This window comes from Ischnura elegans, chromosome 4 (genome assembly GCF_921293095.1).
Source record: "Ischnura elegans chromosome 4, ioIscEleg1.1, whole genome shotgun sequence".
NCBI classification, from domain to species: Eukaryota; Metazoa; Arthropoda; class Insecta; order Odonata; family Coenagrionidae; genus Ischnura; species Ischnura elegans.
In genome coordinates this window covers 40,499,095-40,524,875 of record NC_060249.1, presented here as the reverse complement: position 1 = coordinate 40,524,875, position 25,781 = coordinate 40,499,095, and the positions used below count along the sequence as shown (strand labels likewise).

General features: G+C 37.1%; 2 protein-coding genes and 1 long non-coding RNA gene across 8 annotated transcripts in view; 1 reads left to right on the top strand and 2 right to left on the bottom strand.

The window, feature by feature from the left end:
* LOC124157324 (calsyntenin-1) overlaps positions 1-13,649 on the bottom strand; it is a 41,875-nt gene extending 28,226 nt beyond the window's left edge. Inside the window, exons 1-3 of one of the 2 annotated variants that reach the window (XM_046531957.1) lie at positions 13,404-13,649; positions 12,708-12,865; positions 12,478-12,605 (exon numbers count right to left, since the gene is read on the bottom strand). In XM_046531957.1, coding sequence (XP_046387913.1) covers positions 12,478-12,605; positions 12,708-12,865; positions 13,404-13,512 — 395 coding nt within the window. In that variant the 5' untranslated portion in view covers positions 13,513-13,649. The remainder of the gene's footprint in view (positions 1-12,477; positions 12,606-12,707; positions 12,866-13,403) is intronic. The other variant, XM_046531959.1, reaches the window with a different exon arrangement.
* Positions 13,650-13,773: 124 nt separating this feature from the next.
* LOC124157325 lies at positions 13,774-19,439 on the top strand. Its single transcript, XR_006864573.1, has 3 exons — positions 13,774-14,542; positions 14,626-14,808; positions 17,323-19,439. It is a non-coding gene; the product is annotated as an uncharacterized LOC124157325 (long non-coding RNA).
* The window catches only part of LOC124157322, a 71,995-nt gene continuing 64,605 nt past the window's right edge, over positions 18,392-25,781 (bottom strand). For all 5 annotated transcript variants that reach the window (XM_046531952.1, XM_046531955.1, XM_046531954.1 and 2 more), the window contains one exon: positions 18,392-25,121. In XM_046531952.1, the coding sequence (XP_046387908.1) occupies positions 23,829-25,121 (1,293 nt within the window). In that variant the 3' untranslated portion in view covers positions 18,392-23,828. The remainder of the gene's footprint in view (positions 25,122-25,781) is intronic.

Here is a 25,781-nt window from a genome sequence, read left to right as displayed (position 1 = left end):
AGATCGCGGTCCTATCGTATAATTTTCCTGCATCCATCGTTTAACGAAAATGAGACGAAGTGTTTACAATGTTTTATTTGTGGCTAGTAACGACAGACACCCCCAGGAGATTAAACTACTATAGGTAGAAGCTGAGTGCCATGGGATAGTTGCATTAGTGAATTTCCCAAGATCCGCTATCCCCCTCTATTCTGCAATCGCCTCCCCCCTCTGAAGCTTTCCTCTTCTCCGAAATAAGAAAAAAGGTCCCAGCTCGTGTGGGGATCGTATTATGAAGACCTTAGCTTCGAAAAAATATCAAGTTACACCAGAACAATAGAAAAATGTTTCGCAACCCCCCCCCCATTTTTCTCACCCACTGACCTTTTTAGGCCTACCTGCCTCTAAGTTCCCAGTCTCTGGAGGTCAACTGCAGCATGAATCACCTATTAGCCCAAAAGGTGTCTAACAATGAACGATTTAGGCAATTGGCATTATATTTTTATTAGATTGAAATATTTGTAAAGTAAACATAATTAAAAAAAAGAGTGAGACCAAACACGACATATTTCTAACGTTAGTTAATCATTTAAAACAAGGAAATAGTTGAAAAAATACAATGGTGATTTCTGGCGAAACTCAATATCCTCGTAGCTAAGTTTCTCGGCAGCTAATGTGGCATATTTCCGAAAACAGGATATAAGGTTATTATGAGTTACCAATTTACGAGTTATACTCTAAGTCTCACTTGTAAGAGTTACTGAGGATATTTTCTCAGGATATTTTGTCTCTCCCTACTAACAATCCGAATTCATCTACTCACCTGGTGCTACGCTAATTAGAATAGAATGTGTAAGTCGCCTACTCTTTAGGACAAAAAATTTCATGGTGCCGTCATTTGGTCATGCTTCACCCTCTGCAGTATGCTGTGTATACGCCGTATGCGAAAGTATCAGTTCCGAACTTCACCTTGTACGAGTGGTTCCGTACTTTTCAGGGTGGATTGACCTCAAACTAGCTAGTGTTTTCTGTGAGGGTTTAAAAAAGTCAGGTTTCGTTTTTATTAGTTATATTTTTATCCGTCTTCGGACCATGGCCCTTCCGCAGGACCAAGTGAGAACTTTAACAGGTGGGCTGAAAATAATTGAATATGAAGATAGGCATCCGGGATAGAAGCACATGAATATTGGAGAAATCCTCAGGCTGTCCGCTAGCACATGACAGTAGGGGTGGGGTAGAGCGAGCTACCTGGTGAAAACAAGAAGTGGGATGAAGCCGAGGTTCAGGTGGGCGCGCCGCTGACGATTAACGCAACATTGTTCACGCTTTACACATTGCCTAAATCACATGAAAAATATATTTATTAGACAGGAACATTACAAATAATTGACTATTTTTGGCCAAAAGATCCATCTCATAACCAAGCACTGCACCAGCGAAAGCGGTTGTGTTAGGCATAACATGCACGTTGCTCTCGTGAATACGTGTACTGGAAATGGCGTTTCATGGATTTATACATCAGAGAGAAATCCATAATAGCACGGTAAATGCCGAGTGGAGAGCAAACATTTTTTAGCGAGGTGACGTGTTCCTTTAGGATATATGAAAGACATATTAATCGAAGCAACAATATGACCTATGTGATAAAGTACTCGATATATATCTCGATAAAGTACTAGTATTCCTGTAATTGGCTAAAATCTTGTTTGAATCCCTTAACGAATATCATAATTAATAGCAAAAAAATCCTGTGTTTCCTGGGACATAGGCAACCTAGCCAAACACTTCCGCATTCGTTTTTTTTTCCATCCCCCTGTAAAACAATAGATCAAGGTTCCACTGTACTTCATAAAAATCAGAAAATACAGAGACAAGTGTACCGTTTGTATAATCAACTGTATTACACGTAGAACTTGCTGCCCATGCAGTTTAATTTTGCTAAACATCATCTAAGTATGTGATAAATGGGGCGGTGGCATTACTAAGAGCCAGCTTTGAACAATTTAGGGTAAATATCTGCTACAGGGTATTCGCCGAATAATGAATTAACCTATTGCTATGCATTATTCACTCAGAAGAGCTATTGATAATTCAGATGATGTGAGCTGAATTTAAATGCAGTATAATTATTAGTACTTAGTAGGTTTGACTCTTTGTTACGATTTATTACAATAACGTAAATAACATTCCTCACTGTGATTTAATGAGAAGCCTTAATTTTCAGTAAGTGAAATGATACCAAATTGGCATTTGCACTAATTACTCCGGTATGAATTGATTTTGGTTTCAGTTTGAGATCTTATTCCAAGCTCAAGAACCAACGGAAAAAAGAACCAAAGAACTGATCTGACCTGCCCTTAAATTTATCTTACTATTAAAATCATTAGGCTTATTAATGGAATCATTTAAAAAATATGTATCACCCATACATCAAGCCCTCTGCATATCAAGGTCCCAGCAGTCCATACAGGGGTGGATTATGAAAGTTATTTTGCATTGAAGTGAATATTCTTTTCTTCTTAATTTATTTAAAAACATTTTGATAAGTCTTTTTAGCTGCTGATACTGGTTTTTCACGTTCCTTTTGTTGACTACTTAGTTAGACATAAAACTACAAAATATGATCATACAAAAAACGGTCGCAGCACTATCTCTGAATAAAACTATGAATTCAGGAACTCAAGAAATTCAACTTGATTACATCATTATAACTTCAACACTTTCCTCCGAACAGTCTGCTAAACCAAATTGCCTCTTTTGCCCTTTCATTTGCTGCGATTATCTCTGCTTCAGCTGTCCAAGTTGCTACAACAGCTTGCCATTGGTTCACCTATGAAATTGTCCCTCCTGTATACCCAACCAGAGTTTGAAATGTCCCTCCTGTATACCCTGAATCCAGAGTTTGCATGATCCGTCGAAGTGCATCCTCCAAAATCTGCATTGCTGTAGACATCCAGAAAACCCCTATTGACATTGCTTCAATAGACTATTCCCAGATCCAATGTCCCGGCTATGTCTGAAAAAACTACAGTAAACTCTTGATTTTACGAAGTCAGTGGGACCGGAAAATTGGCATTTCGTAAAATCGAGTTTCGTAAATTCAAACCTTTTTCATAAGTCACGAAAAAAATGTTCGCTCTTGTTTCTTCCGCCGTTTTTTGTCTTTAGTGGTCTTATTTAAATGTTTTCGGTGGTTATTCTCGGTATAATTCATAGAAAAGGCTTTTTGCTATCGATTTATGATGTGAAAAATCGTTAAATAATTATACCACCATAAAATTCCCATTTCTTGTTCATACTTCAACATCAACGATCGCTAAAGAAATTCCCGACCAGTTTAGAAAACGTAATCAAATAATGAATTGCAATGTTTATTATAAGAATTAACAGTAATAAATTTGTGGTTAGGAGCCAATAGCTACTATTAAGTATGCAAAAGATAGATATTTGTTTCTGACACCCACGGAATTTTAGCGGCAGCCGGCCTAACCGCCATTTATGTCGCCCTCTATCGCTCAGTGACGAGAAAAAAAGAAAAACAAGGGTCTTAGCCCGTTTCCAAAATAACCTTCGTAAGTTAATATTTCGAGTTACTTCGTATTTTCAGCAGAATGTGCTCTATTTTCACTGAGACTCAATTACGATCATAAATAACGTAGGATGTGATTATCTTCTGGCGAATATTTGAAGTAAATTCTGTTTGAGTTCTCCGTCCGACTACTGTGTTCCATCATCTTCGCACACGTTGCCATAAAAGACTTAATTCTTCATCAGGACTGTATTCTTCATACCGGGTGTGAGGTGACCTGTCCATATAGTATGTTTCTCTCCTTTTATGCCGACAGGAGCAAGGTTCCAACCGGAAAACGACAGGAGAAACATCTTACAGTATCGGAGAAATATAGATAGAAACGTTATTATCCACATTGATTGTTTTACTACAAGAGACGTTTTATCATTTCTCAACGTGGTTAAGTATTGGTTCGCTAGCGTGAATTCCCAAAAAATGACACGCAAAAACCTGTACCGTCACCTCATTTAGTTTTCGTGTTCCTTTCTCCGCCGTATTGAAAGTTAGGAAAAGGATCATTGACATAGAGAAAAGATTTTCTTAGTTTTAGCACTAAAAAATAGTCGCGCCATAATCGTAAATAAAATATAGTGTGGAAAGAGCAAAGAAATTAATTTCAATTGAAAAGTCAGCTGAGAAGAAGAGAGACAATTATAAGCGCGGCACCATTTTCCCGATAGTGGAAGATACTTCTTCCGCCTCTCTCCGGTTAATAACTTCCCCCCGTTGCAGGTAAAGATGAACCATGCCCTTCTCCACAATCGGGGAACGTTCCCAGTGGGTGGGGTGAATAGGAGTGGGATGGGGATTGCCTGAGGGAAGAAGTGTGGTCAGCACAAGGACTGGTGAAGGGGGCAGGACAAAGAAGGGTGGGGAAATGGCCTTCAGCTCTGCCTCAGTCTACTTTTGGGGGCCGTATTTTTTTGCGACGCACACAAGCTCAGTCTCCTTGGGGAGGGAGTGAATGGGAAATGCTGGGGAAGGAGGGGTTTGGGATGCGTAAGGTGTGTGTCAGCAAGATCAGTCAAAGGCGGCAGGAGGGAAGGGACGGCTTTGGAAAGACAGAACCCCAGCATGGGAGAACGGGGAAGCTCGTGAGAAGAAAGTTCATGGTTAGACTTGGAAGTGCGTCTTCATTACGAGAAGCCTGAAATATAAATTGGCGGTAAATAGAGCCCAGTACTTAAGATATTTAAGTTGTTCATTCACAAAGGCCAATATATACACGAAAAGATATTATGGCGCGGATTGCATGTATCAACGTCCATTTCGGGATGCTATTAATTTCTGTTCCCATTTATAAAAGTAGCAAATAGATTTGAAAGAATGATACTCATGAATAAAAATATCTAAATCGATATCCAAACGAACATGAGCAAAATAGATGAATGTATACATACCGATCCATCGCAAGTAATACCGCTCAAGCTTCTTCCGGTATAGGACTTTAAAATCCTGGATAATGCCTTGGTCCAAGGGCTGGGACTTGCTAGTCGAGTTCGGGGGTAAAAAGAGGACTCGAACATTAGCCAATTTTAGATCTTCCACGTATTTATGAACGGTGGCATTATCCATTAAAACAATTTTACTGTTCTCTCCAGCAATTTTTCTCTGTAGACGTATAACCGTTTGCTGGAAAATTTCTCGGGTCATCCAGCTGTTTTTATTTGCATGGTAAATAACGGGGAGGGCTTCCAATTTTACATGTTTTAAGCACCGTGGCCTTTCAAATTTCCCAATGACAACGGGCTTATTTTGTCCGTGCCCGTTTGGTTGACGCACAGCCCCACAGTAACACGCACTTTACTCTTTTTCCCCCCATGGCACCTTTGCCCTTTGAAACCCAGGGTTGCGTCACGTAATGCATTAAAAAATAGCCCAGTTTCAGGGGCCAGCGAGGGTGAGCTCGTCGAGGAAAGGGTCCCGGATTAGGGACCCTTCGAAGTGCTTCGGCGAAAAGTAGTCAAGTAGTCTTCGAAGTACGTTCACAGCAGTGCAAAGGGTTAATTAGGGGTGTACGAAATACTCCGCGCGACCTTCCTGACATGTTAAAAAACGAATTATTGTCGATGTTTACGAACAGGCACGTAAATACAGGGGCATAATGTCAGCCGCGATATTTTAACTTAACTCCTACTCCCCCTAAATTCCCACAGTGAGGTTTTTGGCGACCCATTTCTCTCCAAAGTTGCATTATCATTTACGATTTTGCACTTTTGATGGACCACAGTTGGAAGCGCTGATTTTTTAGCTACTTACGCCCGCGTAACTAGTTTTGTTGACAAATTTTTCGCCGTAGTTCGTATAAACGAATGCCATTTGCTCCTAGGGACCGAGCCGAGGTTCGTAAATTCAAAAAATTTTGTATAATCGAAACTTCGTGTAATCGAATAGCGTTATGTATTTAGCATAGGCTTTTCACAGGGACCGCAATATCACTTCGTATAATCGAAAACTTCGTAAAATCCTGCTTCGTAAAATCAAGAGTTTACTGTATTGATTTGTACCACATCTCTTTGAGTTGAATTTTCTAGGGTCTTCAAAAGGAAACCCGACACTGTGAGCAACATCTGGTCTTGTGCCAAGCATCAAATACATCAGAGCTCCAGCAGCCTGTTTGTAGGGAAACCTTGGTGCCTCTTCACCTTTCTTCTTGCAGCATTCCAAGGCCTAGAAAATAGCTTGCTTGCTTTGCAATGATTTTGAACTGTCTTCAACTCTTCAATGAAATATTCCTGCTCCCGTTGATCAGTTGCTGCCATCAAGCCACCATACTCATAGATCACAAGAATGAGCTTATTAATACTGCTCTTGAATATATAAACATGGGTCCGCATCGCTGGCCTTGAACACAAGTTGTTGCAGGAATGATCTACGTCATTTATTCCAGCATCACCTAGGAGCTAGAATATACTTACTAGAGTACATAAAGACTTATCTTCGGCAAACAAACTTGCTAGTTCTGTCTTCATATCCTTGAGGCTGCTCCATGAAAATTATTCCTCCAAGTTCTCTGTGAAGAAATTCTGTTGACGCCACAAATTGTGTCAGGTTCATCATCGTATTTGCTGCAATGCTGAGTATTGAGCATATAGTTCCCATCACCACCACCAGACTGAACCCCTTTACAACCTATCACCCTTATACTTCTCAATGCTGCCGTCTGAATTTTTCATAAGTCAAAAGACCCATTGTCATGGAATTGCTGTACACCTTGTGGAAGCTCTGTCAAAATACATGTCTGATTCTCTTTCAATGAAGCAATTTCACGATCCATGGCCTTCTTCCACTCAACTGAATCCTTCCTTCTCAGCGCATCTTCAAAGGTATCAGGATCCTATATCACTTGATTAAACAACTCCTGGAATCTCATGTGATAATCTTCAAGATGTTTTTGACTCATCAAGGTTGATCAATTTCTTAGAATTCTTCCAGATGAGCGTTTGGGAGTTTTCTTCCTCGTCAGTACCTGACTCACCTTCACCAAGTGATTCTACAACACTAATTGATGATTCTATCTCGATCTGCGGCTTTTCTTCCTTCTCCTTACCATATAATTAGTCTCTATGCCTGACATCTTTCAATGGTAGCTTGGCTTTGTCCCTACATTCTTTAATTCTTTCTTGGAATAGAACATTTCTTGACAGGAACTGTGGTTAGTTGGAACATAAACTCTGTAACGCATATCTCCGTCATATCCCACTAAAAATTCTTTTACACCATTCTCGTCCTTCTACCTTGTCTTTTTGGATGGAATGTAAATGTAAAAACACTTCACCTGGATGTCTCCACAAAAAAACACATTTTACTTTACAGGAATTGCTGTTATTTAAACATTATCAATCGCTACTCATCACCTTATTATTCAATAATGGGAAATTAAAAAAATAGAAAATATTAATCTTGAGGTTTAGTATGTTTGAAAAATATGAAGTGCAATGACTGCTCCACATTCTTTCCTGCCTCCTGCTAACTTCCGTTCGTCGCACACTGCTGCTGACTTACGATCTCACGGTAGGGCTTATCGTTAGGTGAGACTCAAGGGTGGGGATATGCTTGTGTTGGGTTGGCATACACGAGGCAGACAATGATTGTACAGACCTGAGATGCGTGGAGAAGGCTTCAGTCAGCTTGATAATGGGAATAAAGCATGTCATTGACCATACATCTTTCATTCTCGTGTTAATTCAATACCCCATTCCCTTGATGCATCTTCGACGAGCCTCCTGATATTCAACTGATTTATGATACCAACCGGACTGACACATCCTCCATGCGTCTCTCGACCATGCAAATGTCATCCGCCTCATATATGCTGACTTAACACTAGCACAATCCCACCCCCACCCCTTGAGTCTCATCTGGCGATCAGCCCTACCGTGAGATCGTAAGTCAGCAATGATCGGATTTGGCGGGAGGTAAGGAAGAATGTGGAGCAGTCATTACAGAAGGAACTAAATTCTTTCTACATACTTTTTTTCATAATTTTTATGTCTTAATTTCGGAAATTTCATACAATGTGATTTTATAGAGTAGCTATTAAAGAAAAAATTGTGTGATTTCAGTTGTTGGCCTATTTTCATTTTAACCACAAAAAAATGTTTTTTAGGTCCAAGTCTGTTAAGTGACCTTGCCAAAACTCTATAAGAACCAATTTTTGAGTGCATAACTTGAAAATTGAAACAATTCAATGAATCATTTCTATTGAAATTCATTATAGAGGCATTTAGGGCTTTATTCAAAGATCAACAAGAGATTTCCACTCTTCTTATGTACTAATAGGTTTTCATAAGTTGTGTAACAATGCGTTTATAGGATTTAAATCAACAGGGAACAATAAAAAAGGAGAAACATCATTCCCGTGAGAGTAGATATTTTTTCATGTTAATATAATATGCATGTACTATAAAATCAACTGATTCGGGCGTTACTTGGTGGAACAATGAAATATTCATGGTGAAACAAAACTCAGTACTATACCACAAACTTTTTGTTAAAATAAAAGTTTGTGGAATAGTAATGAGTTTTGTTTCACCATGAATGCATGTACTACATTTTCGTTGACATATGGATTATTTCAATCTCCCTAACACCAAATGGACTGACCTTGATGCTATTCAAGTATGAGTCAAAGCTCTCATTCTGTACTCGAGCAAGCAACATATCATGGTCTTCAGCAATTCAATCGTGTCACCAATCTTATTGGTGTTCTTTTGAACCTTATAATCTCATCTTTACCATCAGTCCCAGTCCCAGCATGTGAAGACCCATTACTTGATAAATACAGGCATCACCCTATACTTATAATTTCTTTATCTGTTTATTTTTTCTTCAAAGATGCAATTTGGAAGAAGTCTTTTACCATTTGCATTTACTTCATTATCTATTAAATCCTAATCATACTCAAACTGAGGAATGCTTTAATGCTTTTGTAAGGCAGGTTAGTGAGGCAATAATTTCTGCCACTCCTTTACGGGCTGCAAGAGCAAGAAGATTTCGGGTGTGGTTTAGCAAACATCTCATGAGTCCACACTGAAGAAGAAAACCCTACATCTTAGGCCCTCTATGCAACCAAATGCCAAGTTATCACATTCTCACGCCACCCCTGAGACTACATTTCCAATTACCACCTGTATGTAGCCAACCTGGAGAATTTCATGTGATAAGGACCTGGGAGTCATCTTGTCACCCATGTCTGGTTCCCATGAACATATTTCTTACTGTGTTGTTAAAGCCAAAGGTATTTTGGGCTTAAATCAAAGATCAACCAGAGATTTCCACTCTCCTAATGTATTTACAGGTTTTCATAATTCTCTTATATGTGCCACTAGATGACCATGTGAACTTCGTACCGCCAATTATCAATGAACAGTTCAGTTACACAATTTATAAATAAGAGCGGCTTGTAGTGATTTTAATAATTTTGACTTATAATAAATCAACAAAAAAATTCAATTAAAGTAAAAAATAAGCATTACAATGGCTAGTTAGAAATATAATTCCTTTATTCAATCTACATAGGGTAGACCGGGGCACTCATACGAGGATTTTTTCAATGAATTTTCTAATTTTGATGTCTTAACTTAGGAAATTTCATACATTGTGATTTTATAGAGTAGTTAATAAAGAAAAAAATGCATGATTTCAGCTGTTTGCCTATTTTCATTTTAACCACAAAAAAAATGTTTTTTAGGTCCAAGTCTGTTAAGTGACCTTACCCCGTTATTGGGGCAAATTCGTGCAATGCAAGACTGATGCTTGACTGGCACTCAGTATCTCGCGAGAATAGCCTCTAGAGAGCAGCATTAATATGTAATGACTTGTGACGTGCTAGTTATAACTCAGTTCGGAAAAGTGCACTGCGCGAAACTTTCCCAGTGCTCCATGAGTAAATATGCCCCAGTCTACCCTACACATTCGGTTTTATTCACTTGAGTTAAGTACCTTCTCATATACAACAGTATTCGTTTTTTTATCAAGCACAAGAACAAATGAAGCAGATGGTTTACCAACAATTGAACATGAAACATATCTTTGACCCTGAGAACAACGTGGCTTTTCTAGATTCAGAACACCAACACCCACCTTGTGATCAGATAATCATTATTGCGAACGCAATAATGCAAAAATTCACAGTGAAAGCTGGTACCTTTGCCTTCATTTTTTTCACCGATTTGAGTGAATACAGAGTGCCAACGATTTGATTCTGAATTATGAAGTTTAAGTCATCCACACCTTCATTCTTAGCCGCTGAAATTGTTTCTTCACACAACCATTTATGTTTTTTATATTTATAGATCATATTCACGATCACTTTGTTGATGATCTCATCTTTTGATGAAACAAAATTGCAAAATTTCTGAGAAAATGATATAAATCCACTCAATTCATCGACAAGTGCACTGCGACTACTGTTTGTTAACAATTGCTTGGAGATTTGATTACACACTTGGTAGTGAGGTGTTTGTTGACAACTCCATTCAAGCTGTGCTAAGCTTGAATTAAATGATTTAAATATTTTTAACACGATATAATATTTAAGTTTTTAAACATTGATTCGAAGCTCAGTCATTACATTGCGAAAAACAAAACAAATCACAAGACACTTATGAAACATTAATAAAAGCGAAAAATGTAAATTTGCACGTTCACAGCTTTGGCAGACCTACCAACTCCTAAAAAAATACCTAAGAAAAATATTAATTTTGTCGTGAACTTTTACTATTTTTTAATGCTTACTCTGTCACCTATGGCTGAGACAATTCCAAAAAACTGAATATTATAAAAATCAGAACAGCTGTTCTCGAGTTATAAATGGTGTAACTAACATGAATTCCTGCTTTGTTCTGACCTTGCAGGTCAAGCATTCCGTAGGGTTAAATATTTTTTCAATTTATACGAAAATAACGAGGGGGGTTGCACCCTTACAACCTTAATCCACCACTGAGTGTATATCACTAATTAATTCAACTTTTTGTAACTATAGATAACATTTCTAAAAATCCAGAAACAGAAAACTATACCACTTCCAGCCAATCACCCAGAGAAAACATGAAAGACCCATTGGGTTCTACACCTTAAAGGCAAGACTGAGTTAAAAATGCTTGACACAAGAATGGAATGGAAATATGTAGTTAATATATGCCTATGAATACTATTTCGGTAAACTTAAATGCTATGACTTACTTATGGGAGAAAATTTTTCACCATGATTTTACATAGGCCTAAAGGTTAATTAAAAAAGAGAAACAGATGACGAGCAATGTGTGCAGTCACAATTTTTCCAGCCCATGGGCACATTCCTTGACTATAGTATACTCATCGGACAAGACGGCTTGAATGAATAAAAAGCGTTGTGGTACCCATTGTTATTACGGTTAAAACCATTGAAACCTTACATAAAAATAAACAACTACACTAAGAACAAATACCATTCTGGGGTGGATAAAGCTCATTTGAAAGATTCTAAATAAAAAAAAGATAGAAGAAAACTTTTTACAAATAGTTAATACGATTATAGCAGATCTTCTACATCAATAGGTGTCTTCATTTTCTGATTTTACATGCAGTACATTACAACTGAATAGTCAAGGCAAACAAATAATAAAATTTGAAACCCCATGATTTCATCACCTTTTGTATGAGTCAACTCATGAACCACAAGATTGAGCTTGTCATGGCTAAAAATAAGATGATCAAACAAATGAATCTGAAGAGAGTATGGGTCTGAACTCCCAGGTAAACACGTCCACCAGTGAGTGACACTCAAGGTCATGGATTCAAGGCTTTACTTTAGTTTGCACAGTGATTTTCATTAAGACATCTACAGTATGCTATCTCCAGAGCCAGCCAGAGGGGGTAAGGGTGAGCAGTTTGCCCTGCTTGTCCCATTCTCCCTGGGGGCCCCGAAGTGACTACCAATTTTTTAAGGTGGGCAAGAGGTTGGATGAAAAGAGAACTGAGGAAAATCATATCCCAGGCCAACGTATACCTATGGATCCCTAGTTATCAGATTATCTAAATGAAAATATACATTGAAGAGCACTAAAATTAAATTCAGAATACATACATATGTTTTATTATTTATAATTGACTTCAAATCGTATACTACTAAGAAAATTCCAATTTATTGTTATGCTTTTCAAGCAATTAGTCTTCAATGATAAAATCCTTAACTTCGCTAGACTATTCTCAAGTATCATATCGATATCAACCTTTAATTATCTCGCAAATGTTACGTTTGCGAAAATTTTCTGCATAGAAATTCCGCTACGACGATACAGAATCATATCAAGCATATGAATGAGAGGCTCTACCTGCTCTACCTTTCCCATCGGTGGCATTTATCGACTCTGCCTTTCGTTATAGCAGTACAGGAAATACATCATTTTCTCAGAATGCGACTTCCTCCAAAAATTTATACTTACTTTTCGGATTGCTCCCCGTCACAGCTCACAGCTGCAATGTCGAATTTATAATTCTTTCTTTTTTCACAGTTGAGAATTTTCCTTGCTCTCAACTCCGCTTCACCGCGTTCTTTATCTTTCAGTACAATCTGTATTTTCCAGAGAGAAACGGGAGTAATTATTCCGAGAGGAAATTCGGGTAGTAATAAACACCGTATACATCACGGAACTGCGATCATATTTTCAAGTACCTCAAAAGGGGCCTCCCCATGATGTTTATTCACGATCTTAAAGCCACATATCCTTGCCCCGACACCTCTTATTCTCGGTGTTACTTCAACTAAGGTCTCATTTTCCTTTATTAGACCATGGTACCCGCTCTCCAAGCTTATTATGTCCAGTCGTGGTACTGAAATGTGTCATTAATATGCGTCATAACAAATAGAAAATGCAATTTAGTAAAAAACCAAAGTTGTAAAACTCACAAAAATGCATATATTACACGGCATTAAAATCAACTTGCTTTTTGACTGACAAACTATTGGGCATTCTCCCAAGAATAGGAACAAACAACCACACCGTAATGTCGTGTATCTGCATTGCCCATAACTGCATTATTCAACAAAATAAAACAAAAATAAAATTGAAACGAATAAATATTACAAATAAAAATCGATTGGCAACCAGTAAAATCCAAAGATGATCATAATATTCCATTTCACTACGCCCGACTTCTCATGACGCGAGAAAAGGTGGGCCATCTGCATTGGTTTCACCCGTTATCAATAAAGGATAATAAATTCATTGCAAATAAGGCTATTCACTACTTAAGAAACGCTCTGTCAATAAAATACAAATGATTTAAACACAGCCATAATTTCGAGAAAATCACATTAACTATTGAGAGGATATAAATTTTGACAGTTGTTACGCTATACTCTACGCACCTTGAGCATCCTGCTTACCTCCATCAAACGAGGGCCCCGGGGTCGACACATAAGATGCAGATACAGCATATCCGATCAATGCCGTAAGTATTAAATACTTTCGCAGCATGGATGATTAATAGTGATACCTTATCTCCGAATATGAATAATGTAGATAACAGAGATAAATCCTATCAGACCACCATTCTCAGGTTATCTTCCCTTTCGGTCCGAACAAGGTCCCGGATGTAGAATATGGTAGAAAATCTATGGCGAATCGGTGTTGGTAGGGGAAGGCTGGGGGAGGGATTCTTGTACACCTGCGCAGATCACGTGAGCCGTGACATCATGCTATTGAACGACATAGGACGAATGCCGATTATTACTGTGTATTTTACATGAAACGGTAACAATGCAATGTTTCCGCAAAATTGTGACATTATGTTGGATTTCGTGATCACTGTGACACGTTGTTAGTTAGAACGAAGATCTCTCTCTCATCTCCACTTTTTCATTTCGTTGAGTTCTTGGAAATGTTAATAATCAAGTTCTTTGAAGTCTCACCCACACCCCGTAGAGTGGTCTCGCTCGTGCCATATTTGGTGTGTAAATAAAACAACCATCTTCAGGCACCATTACCAGTGAATGCTAAGTGAAGCCCTCGGAAGCTAATTTGTGTCTGAAGTGGAAAGGGTTGAACATTCAGCACCGTAAAGTTATTTCAGTAATCTGCCAGGATAGATATGTTATGTTATCGCCAGGAATAATTCTCTTAACGATTCTACTACTTGTGTACTCATCGGAAATTACCGGCAGTCTGAGCTTATGGAAAGTGACTGCGCGTGTTCTCTCTGCCGCATTAAATACTTGAAGAAGTTTCCAGTTAAGTTGCATATTTTGTTCTCGATTATTAGGATAAATTGATTCGTGCAATGGCGTTTGTTACCATCATAAGCAATTTTCAATGATTGTGGCGCGTGGTACTAAACCATTCCACGTAGGCGCTTATAGGTGTCCTATTTTCATACATCTAGTGTCACTCGGCCTGTTAAATGTATGTTGTTGACATTTCCTTCAAGCCAGCCAGCCAAATAACTCCAAGCCAGTTGATAGTAACTAACCTCGGCACCCATCTCCTCTTTTTCTTTTGACAAATCCAGGTTTGCCTGTTATTATCTCACTATGAAAACTGACTGAATACCTGGGAATATGGAATTTTTTACCCGTGCTTTGCCCATTTCAGTCACAGTTCAGACTGCCATGAGAGTGGGTGTACAGTCTTTGGGAGAGCCCAGAAAGTAAAGGATTTATGCCAAGGCCGTAGCGAGTGAGGGTAGTCAATGGTTTCAAGTCCCTCTAACTGTTGGAGATATGCAGTTTTAAGAAATAATGTTAACTACGAAATAATTTTTTCTCCCTAAAGCGGGTAATTTAATTTTATATCATCCCACCTATACTAATACATCGATTAATATAAATAAAGACACAATAGAAATCAATCCAATGACATTGTGTAAAATGTAACTGACAGATTTTTTAAAGCTATCAAGCAATGGCCTACTGGGCTAAGGTACCATTTCAAAGATAGACTACCCTCTTAAAGTGCTAAGTGTACTCTGAACAAAACTATTCCCACCCAAAATTTTCCCCCTTTCCCAATGAGCCCAGCCCAAAAGTTTTTTGGATGTATATCATGTAATTTTTGTATGTCTATCTAGAATAATCTATTAATCCTTCTCTTCATCAGATGACCTTCCTTTTCTCTAGGAAAGATAAATCTGGTACCCTGCATCTCCCTACCAGCATAGGATTCTTTTATCCTCCCCCTTCCATCCTTATCCCTTAAGTACCCTAGAGATCGTGTCAAGGTCCCTAATCATGGCAGAGCCTCCTTCCTTTTTTCCCCCCTCTTAAGCTCGGGTGGTTGAAGTCTCACACTTATGAGCCAGCCTCAGGATTGTATTCACGAGAGACCCACCTAGGCACGCTCATAGCTTGGGGAGGAGTTTCAGCCTCCCCTGAAATTTTTTCCCATGTGGTCCTGTGAATAATCTAGGAGACCACCATCCTAGGGGCACCAATCCCTTGACACTCAATTATTTGATAAAGTTACATTTCATAATGTCTATCTACAACCAAAAATGGATTTTAATTTAAGAATTATTCAACAAAATGCATAGCTGATTTAATAAAGCCTATGGTTTTCTGTGGCATGCAAATTGACAATAGAATATCAATACATATAGGCAACTGGCATACCACCCAAGGTTTCCATAAAGCTAATTTCTGGCTACATGCCTGCATCGAAGGTCCTTATCTAATTGTTTCTGGAAATTCATAGAATATCAGGGGGAAAAATAAATCTGGAGAAATCATATTTTTTATGAAAGTCATACTGCAATATTTCCTCACCCTAATACAGAGAAAGGTGAAAAATCAAATGTTAAATATACTGCACTTTACTGAGAGCCGTTTTGATACCTTTAAATGGCCAAATTATCATTGTGTTACTGAAAAGAAAGTCTAATCTCAAATCTTATGCTTAGTGAGATAGATGTTTCTCCTAGAGGGTTGTGTCCTACTCCAAAACATCATTGAATATCTGTAGGTATGACAAAGTAATGTTATATGGCACTCGATTATGTACTTCTTTAAATTCATTAAGCAGTGGCGTAACTAGGAATATGCTTTTGGGGGGATTAGAGGGGATGGGGAAGGGCGACCTCCCACCCCTTTTAGGAAAATTCCGGAAAATGACATGCCTGCAAATACATATTACATAATTTTAGCACTTAAAATTTGAGTTTCATTAAAAGCTTACGTTAAAATTTACTACAAGTCAAAACTAGACAACAGTTTTGAATATGATTTTTATTTCTCTGAGGCTTTAGGGGGGGATCTATACTGTCAATAAGTATAATAATTTTACTCTTCCATTAATCTTTCTAAACATTAACTCAAATTGCTATTATCCTTTAAGATAATGACATGGGCTTAATTAGAGCGGTTCTTCCGAAAAAAATTTCATACATAGATGAATCAAAAATGTTCTTATTAATTGAAAGTATCATCATAAATCATGCAAAGATTGGTCCCAATTGAAGTGGGGGTACCCTGCGAAGCATAGGTGGTACAGAGGTGGTCCCACCCCTACCTCCACTGCTCAGCCTATTACTTGGCTATGCCCATACTTATGGAATAGCCTGGGAAATTTGGATAATCTCAGAATGATACTTGTGTGACATACCAATTATATAGATATGTGTGAGACTACGCCATAATGCATAGCCAAGGGGGTGAAAAATATGTATTCATATATGCAGCTGTAATTTGTACTACAAGATTAAGATAACTCTTCTGCAATGAATTTTAGTAATTAAATATTTTGGTTTGCCTTATTCTTTGAAACCATGACGTTAACCCTCTAAATGCAACAGGCCTATAAGTATATCAGCTTTAGCTTCACAGGCAAAAAGTGCCACGAGCTGGAGGGTAGACCAGATCTAAAATTATAATAAGTAAATACATTTTATCCTTTATCCAATGTATAAGAAGATTATAACCAACAAATAATTCCTTTTCAATGAAAAAAAACATTATATTCATATCTATAATATTAACTTCTTAATGTGTTTTTTCTTCATATTTGCTCCAAAATTCTTAAAGTTCAGTTGACACTTTTTGCGAGCACCACCAAGTTTTGGTAGCTCTAAGAAGCTTAACAGCAAGTTTTTCCCACTCTATATTCATTGAACATATTTTATAGTATACACATTTAATAGCTTAACCCAAATAAAAGTAATTCAATTTTCTACATTACATGGGCCATGACGGAACCTAAAACTGAAGAATTGTTTTTTTTTTGTATTAAGCTAACAAGGGAAAAACATTAAATATCTAACACACTTAAGCCCATATTCCACCTCTGTATTCATTTCAGATAGATTATTGGCCGAGATATATTGGAAGAGCAGGAGGGGGTCTAGACTTTCTGAAATTGCCTCACATAACAGGAGGGCATCTGGAATCTTACGCAAGATTTTTGTTTTCAGCTGGTAATTCTTTTGAGAAAATATAACAACAAGATGAAGCATCTGCTAAATAATATTAGAAGCCATACAGATGTTATTTTATGCAAGAAAGAACTAGGAAAGTAGCGCTTGGAGAGGCCAATACATGAGTGCAATTTCTTTTTCATAATTTAGAGAGGGGAGCTGGGAGTGGTGGCCAAAATCTTAATCATCTTTTTTACTTAAGAGGGATGGTAAAAAAATTATTAATAAAATGAATGAATGGCAAAAATTGTTCATTAAAATTTTGCATTACAGTCTCTTAAATGTCTCTCTCTCTCTGAGAGACTCTTAAATAAAAATTAATATTATGTTATTGCACTCAGGTAAGGTTCAATGATTAATTCAGAGTCCACCTCTGCTTTCACGCTCTTTCATCTTTGAGAAGATGATAAAGGCAATGCTCTCCATACATCAAGAAGAATGCAACATAACTTGCCCTTGCATCAAGCTGTGGCTATTGCATCACTAACTTTTACAGTGAGTAGAGGAAGATGATATGAGGTTTGAATTTTCCCTTGTTCTGGACATATGAAATTACATGGTTGAAAGAATGATAATAAAATAATACAAATAAAAAATATCCAGCAAATAATCACGCTGGTGATTCAATTAATTTTACTCCATTAGTGGCTATCACTGATAAAATATTTGAAATGGAAGCATTGGCTATTCAATCTACTTATCAAATAAAATTTCAGGAGCCGCTCCATTCAAATCAGAAGCATAATAAGGGCATTATGGATTTATAGATTTTCAAAGGGGAAAGTTTAATCCCCTCCTTTGCTCTTAGAAGGTGTTTTCATAGAAAAATGAAAAGAAATACAAAAACAAAGCAAAAACCCAGCTTTAGAACACACATCTGCATATTACCTTACATTAAGCTTCAATTTAACACTAGAAAAATAAAGTAACTGAGAGGTAAGAGTGAGATAGCAATTGAATTTTCATATTTAATCAAAACTTCTTTAAAACAAGGCAACAACATTGGGCTAAACACAACCATTAGTACATTTTCATGATATATTAAATTCTACACTCTTCATTTGAAGCAATTATTAGCTTCACTACATTTAAAACAAAATGACATTTGGAGTTTGATTTTTCGATGCACATACATGAAGTACATCAGGGTTATCCATACTCAAACAAGTTAACTTTGTTGCACATCTAATAACTTTTAATACATAACCATTGCATCGTTAATTTTACTTCCACACATTTTTCACACTCATTTCATGGAACTCATTAAAAGTTTACATCCAGCTTCCCACAATTTACATATCAGCCACTGTACATTAAATTCTATCACGCTTACCGCGAGAATACCTGTTATAGTAAATTTACCAGGTCATACTAGTCAACAGTGACACCACACCTTAGTAGCAATGTTTGAGTATGCAAACAAACATGACAATCTTGTCTAGCACATTATACCAACACAAGGCATGTGACAGAAGCTGGCACATAGCACATGCGATAGAAAGATCAAATTTATCAAATTCAATAAAACATAGGGAGACAGTCAGGAAGCACCCAAGGATGGACCCCATTCTAATTTTGATTTATATAAAATTGTAAAAAGAATTGGGATCATGTGAAACTTGGCTAGTACAGCTGTGAGGCATGTACTCAAATAAACAACGTAATAAGCGTTTTATGCACAGATAATTCACACAATCTACGAATTTATTATCACAATTATCACACTATATTGATGATTGACTTCTACAGACAAAGAGACTAGACTGGAAGAATGAAAATTACAGTAATATTGACACATACTCCACAATGATACGCAATAATTATTCAGTATATGGGGGAGGCTGAGGTAAAGTCTTGCTGCAAAATACCTTTTATACAGCAAGTACACATTTTATAAGTTTTGAAAGGGTCAATTTGAGCAATTACATGCAATCCATCACAGAACTGTGATGAAAACCTGAGAAGGGTAAATTCACTTAGCTACAAGTGGTTCCCCTTCCTGCACTATTTTCAAAAAGACACAAAATATATCATGTCAGAGACCATTAAGGTCAAAACCTTTTAACAATACATTTTGTACAAATAATTGTAAAATGTGCTAATTTGGGAATTAAGGGGACCAAAATGTGTATTTGTGACACATTCTCTAGCACGATTACATTGGTAAACAAATCTAATGATCACACGCAGATATCATTTTGATTATAGCTATTCATTGAAGAAGGTCAATGTCAAAAACTTCATCATTCACTTCTGCCAAGAAATATGGAACAGTTATTAAAAAAATGAATGTACGAAATTTAATTAAAATTCACCATCATTTGACCATGACGAACTCTTCATACGTGACTTCCAATGATACCACAAAAACTATCAATAATATGAAAACTAGCTCCAATTTATCTTACTTTATAGGTGACATCAGTGGCCGGATTTTCATTTGAAATTTGAGTAGTTCAAGGAAGCAAAAACTCATTGAGCATAGATCAACCTATACATGATAGAAGATCACGGAATTCCATATTTCCAAATAAAATAAACCTAATCCAAATCTAAGTATATTTACAGCCACAAATATATCTTGTAACTTACTCAGAACAGAATAAAAATGTAACTCAAGAGAAGTTTCCCTAAACTCATAAAAAAAATTCTGCCCATTTTCACTTCTAGCACTTTGAGCTAATAATATTACACATCACTTTAAATCACTTCCATTCATCTAGAATACAATAGCATCTATTCTCCAATTTTCAATTCAAGAATCAACCGTCTTAAAATTTTTAGGGGAAAAGTGGGTGCTGACTACAACCAAGCTTTTTCATAAAACTAATGGTATTCAACCAACATTGTAGGTATCAGCCTATCTACATTAAGGATACTGTTGATGTTGAAGACAAAATAAAGAAGGGCCTGCGCTAATCCCATGAAATTTATTTCCAGTTAATCAGCTGGGTGTACCAACTTTTTTGAAGGCTCAAGGCATTCCCACAAAACGTTATGATATCAGTACCTAGGTAATTTTATGAGACAGATATAATAAATATGATAACATGAAGAAGTAGTTTGAGTACCATAATTTCATTTCAACAATAAAATCAAAATATAGCGCAGACGAACAATGATTTCTCAGTTATCAGTTTCCTATTTATGTATTTTCAAAACTATGTACACTTACGACTAAATAGTAATCAATGTGCATATTTGTTTTTACTAACATGGCAGTGTATTCAAAGTCTGGAAAAACCACATTTTTATAAGTCAGGAAGAAGTGTTAGGTCATTTTTGCACCAAAACTTCTACTAAGGACAGTTAAGAAGTAAAGTGTAGATTTACAAATTTATCACATATTCTTGGGAATGCATATATGTAATCCCAAGATCCCAATCCTGCAGCAAAAAGGTGGGAAAGAAACCACTAAAAGCATCATAATAAAGCACTCTAAGTGATCTTTTTCCTCTTGTATAGAAACATTAACCTACAGCGAAATAACAGCTAAAAAATTGAGACAAAAAAATGTAACTGAAATAAAATTTAAACTTAATAACTTTAAATCATAAAAATGTGGAGTTACTAGGCATTAATGGATACTCTTTTTTCTCTTGTACAGGCTAGTAAAAAGATAATACAAAGGTAACTACAGTGGTGCACAATTCCAAAAGAAAATGATCTTAGGCTAAAAGCTATAACTTAATTGAAACTTCAAATTACTATATAAAATTATGAAAGGCTTCCATATTATCAACAAAAAAGAATTTCTTGGCATTAAGGACACTTTTGCGATGTCCTTATCATAAACGTCATTTTTTGGGTTAATATACAATGTAGTATCCTTCAGAAAAGATACACCTCTGCCTTGTATGCTGATTTGGCTTGATACAATCATAAACAAATTCTATTTGGAATATGCATGCAAGGTTTCAAACTCACAGATCTATAAGACAGCAATACCAAATACACCAACAAGAATGACTTTGCTCATATTTAATTACGTATTCAACAAAAGCCAAGCAAAATAAGCTCAAGATGTAGTACATACATGCAAAATTTCAGGAAAATTTTTAAGATATGTTTCCGATCAAACATTATTATTCTCAAACAAGTAATTCACAGGGCATACACTTCATAGGCGATGAATAGTTTCATTCATATTAAACATCTGATGCATTACATAAGAGGAGGTAGTAAGTTCCAATAATAATGGTTTATTTTTAATAATTTTAAATCAACGATCAAAATGGAAATAAAATTAGTCAAATTTAATCCGCCCAAGTATTTTCATTGTTAAGAAACCTAAAACATTTCCAAAAGATAAAAAATAGCATAAGTATCAACAAAGTTTCACCATTTAACAAATATATTTTTATAGGCACCATATTGCCAAACAATACATTAATAGGAATAAACAATTCTACAAAAATGAGCTCTAATAACTCCAACTGCAATACATGGGAGGGTTAAGTATCTAAAATCAAATTAAAATTCATTAACTAATAAGAATATCATAAAATTCATTTGAAAGACATATGCTAAATTTCATGTGTTAGATAATATACATGTGGCTAAAAATAACTATCACATTCTGTCAACCGTACACTATACTACTGACTATTACCTAGTTTAATTTTTATTGCAAAGGTCATTTGATGAAAATACTTCAATCTAAAAAGTCCTCATCTTCTCAACACAGAGTTTTATTGTTATTTAAAATGTACGTCTTTCAGAATTAAGAGTACTGTCAAGATCAGGTGATTAATGCCTAATATGAGAGAGTTCTCAACTGGCATCAATACAACTATCTTTCAGGACTGCATGGGACACATTATCATATAATTTTCCAGACTTAAACAATTAAATAACTTTCATTAACACACTACGCCCATTATGTAAAATTTTAAAGACATATATAATATCAATTACAAATGGAACTACATTCAATTGTCTATAACTTGTAACTCTTAGTTCCATGTAATGGGTTCTCTACAGCCCTTTTCAAGACGTACTTATGCCTGAAATGCCCCTAAGAGAAGACCCATCAAAGAAAGCAGCTATGAAAGTAGATATTACAAACATGATTATAGCGACCTTAAGAGACCCTGTTCAAAATAATGAAATATGAGATAGTACATAATGTATATGAGTTGATGATTAAGATTGGTGAAAGGCAAACTGGGAGACAAATTTGTTGGCATCATACATTTTCTAATTAGGCAATGCTATAATTTATGCACTCATCAACTACAACCACTGGCTACATATGCATATATGTATATTCTTTGATAAATTTTCTTCATGTAATATATAAATCTCAATACATTAAATTACTACTATTATAAAAATTATTTTATATTCCTTGCTTACTTATACATTTCAAAATCAGTAGACATTCCAATCAATTAACATGCCATGATTGTAACATTGGCATAATTGACAGCTTAAACTATAACTTTAAAAATTATATTAAAAAAACAGTATTACATATATCTAATCAAGAATATTCAAAATCACACATGCAATAGGGTAAGATTGTAGCTCCACATATCACTAAAAAATAACCAAGAAATGTACGAAAAATTAGTACAAACAGAAAATGAAGAAAAATAGGGCATACTAAATATATAACTCAATGAAAACATATGCTGCTAAAGGAATGTATGTAATAAGTTCTCTCCCCAGAAATTGATTAAATATCAAACACTCACCCTTCCGTTGATTAATAGAATTTAACCATTCCAGAAATATAAAAAGATTTTCACAATTAAAACAAAAGTTTTGAGAGATTAATAATGTAATGACTAACTTAAATGAAGTTTAAGTATGTGAGGTAAAGTATACAATTAAAATTCAAATGCTATAAACATTTACAAATAAATAATATACCTTTGAAATCAGTAAATATTCATGATAATGAGATTGCAAAAAAATTGGTCATGAGAATAAACACATAGCGAGGAAAGAAGTTCTAACTGAGCAGCACACTAAAGTAGCAATTCAACTTTTAAAGAAGGGGAAAAATAGAAAGAAGAGTTAACAAAAATAATTAAAATTAAAATGAATACTTCATGATGCTAACAATTAATTCTGTATGAGTTACTAATACATACTTAACATTTACTAAGGAGAATGAGGGAAATTATTACAGTCTAAAAGTCACCACTAGCCCACTACAATACTTCACTAAAACTATGCTGGGTAAAACTAATCTCACTTGGCACAAATAGCGCATAAAAACACAATCAATTTGGCATTAAAATCATTAATATTTGGCACAAAAGCATGCCAATAGAATGTTTATGGGAATAGCCATGGCCATGAGTTTAAATGCATAGAAAGGTAAAAAAAACAATATATATTTATATCAACCCAAAATTTGTATCCAGTTTTGAGCATACAATTAGTTGGTGCTAGGCTTCATCTTGCGAGATTGGTGGTGGTGGTGCGATCGATTCTCCTGAACTGCAGCCACCAGGGTTCTGACTGCTTCTTCATGACCCTCAAAAGAATCAGCCTTCTTGAGGGTGGCTGGTCCAGCTGGTTTCAGTTCAAATCCACCCTGGAATTCATTTGGATCCTGGCAAAACCTATGAGATCCCTGCACACCGCCACTGCTGCCATCCTCGGCACCACTACTCTTCCCACTCCCTCCACTTCGCTTTGGCGGAAATGTCTCCCAAGACCTCTGCTTCTGAATTCGGGGTGAACGGCCCCCACGACTTCGAGCAGAGCTACCTCCACTGCTTCCCCCATCTCCACCCTTACTTCCACCAGGTGACTTCCTCCCGAGATCCACTGAAGACCTGCGACCCTCTCGGCTTTTCTCACCTTTCGAGGCAAGGAGGGACTCGCATGAATTCTGCTTCCGTTTGAGTGCTGCAGCAACAGCATCAGCCAGTGCTGCCAGGGCTGCAGGCTCCGGCGTAGGGGCTTTACCCCGCAGCCGGGCAGCTATAGCCCTCTCACTCGTCATGGCAGGTGGGGACTGACCTCGGCTCGCTCCGCTAGTCGCACCACTCCCGTCTGCATCCCTGTGAACCATAACCTGGACCTCAGTAGATTGAGTCCAGTCAGCAGAGGTTGCCCTCCTTGCCTTGCCCTCAGAAAGCAATATCCTCTGGTAGTCGTCATCGATGACCAAGATTGCACCTTCCTGGGATTGTCCCGAGTCTCTGAGAGCTCCTGATCTTATCATTCTGCCCATTGAGCGACCCATATCTTGAAGCTTTTCCTTGAGCTGCGTCTCTATTCTTTCCACATCTACACAGCCAGAAGATGAAGGCCCATCGTCTTGATACTGGGAAGTGGAGGATGGGTGGGATCGCCGAGCTGGTGGGGGTGGGGGAGCACCTCCCATTGATTTTCCGTGCTCGGATGTCGTGTGCTCTGATCTTGGAGGAGGTGGAGGTGGTGGCAATTTTGAGCTTCCACTCCCCCCAGGAGCAACGCTGTGATACAAGGATGATGACTTAGTTCCATCTCTTCCCACACCTGGCACTGAGCCATATCGGGACACGCCTGAAGAGTCACCTTTGGATCCCCTTGGACCTTTTGCCACTGCCTTGGATGATGGGGTAGCCATTGGCCCCCTCTCATCATCCCTTCCTCCTCTACCACCTTCCCCAAGAGACTTGCGCGATGGCCTTGGTTCCTCTGAGTATGATGGCTTTCGTCTATCTTCTTTGGTTCGCACCTGAAATTCAGAAAGGGATATTAGCTATGACGGCATCTATATATTTTATACCCACTTCGGACCACTCACTGACTAACTCACAAATACAAAAGTTCGTGGTGAATGAGACGAGATGCTACAAAAAGTCATGGAATCAATCCCCTCTAGCATTGTCAGAAACCCAAGGAAAAAAAAAAAAAAAATTCTACATAGGTACATATCACAGAGTTGCCAACTGCGTCTATGCCTCTACTTTTTGGGAGTCAAAAGTGGATTTCTCAAAAATGCCATTTTTCAAATCTAGAGCGAATGATGTATCGAGAAACCAATTTTCATACCAATTGGAGCACTTTTAAATTTGGCCAAATTGTGCAATTTCACTATTTTGTGAATTATTATCTAAAAAATAGGGAGATATGATGTTGAGTCACGGATTTACAGGGGTGAGATGTACAGTTTTGCATCATAGAGAGTGATCAGAAAAGGCTGCAGGCCTAATATTCATACAGTGGAACCGCGTTAAAGCAAGTACGGGCTACTGCGAGACCCCTGCCATTATGAGAGATAGCTGAAGCACTGTCAATTGACCGTATGATTAGCTTGTAAAAAAATCCGTTTTTACGAGGCCCTTTTGGTGTTGGCACTCACCATAGCGAGAGTTTCCATCGCCGGAAAACCTTC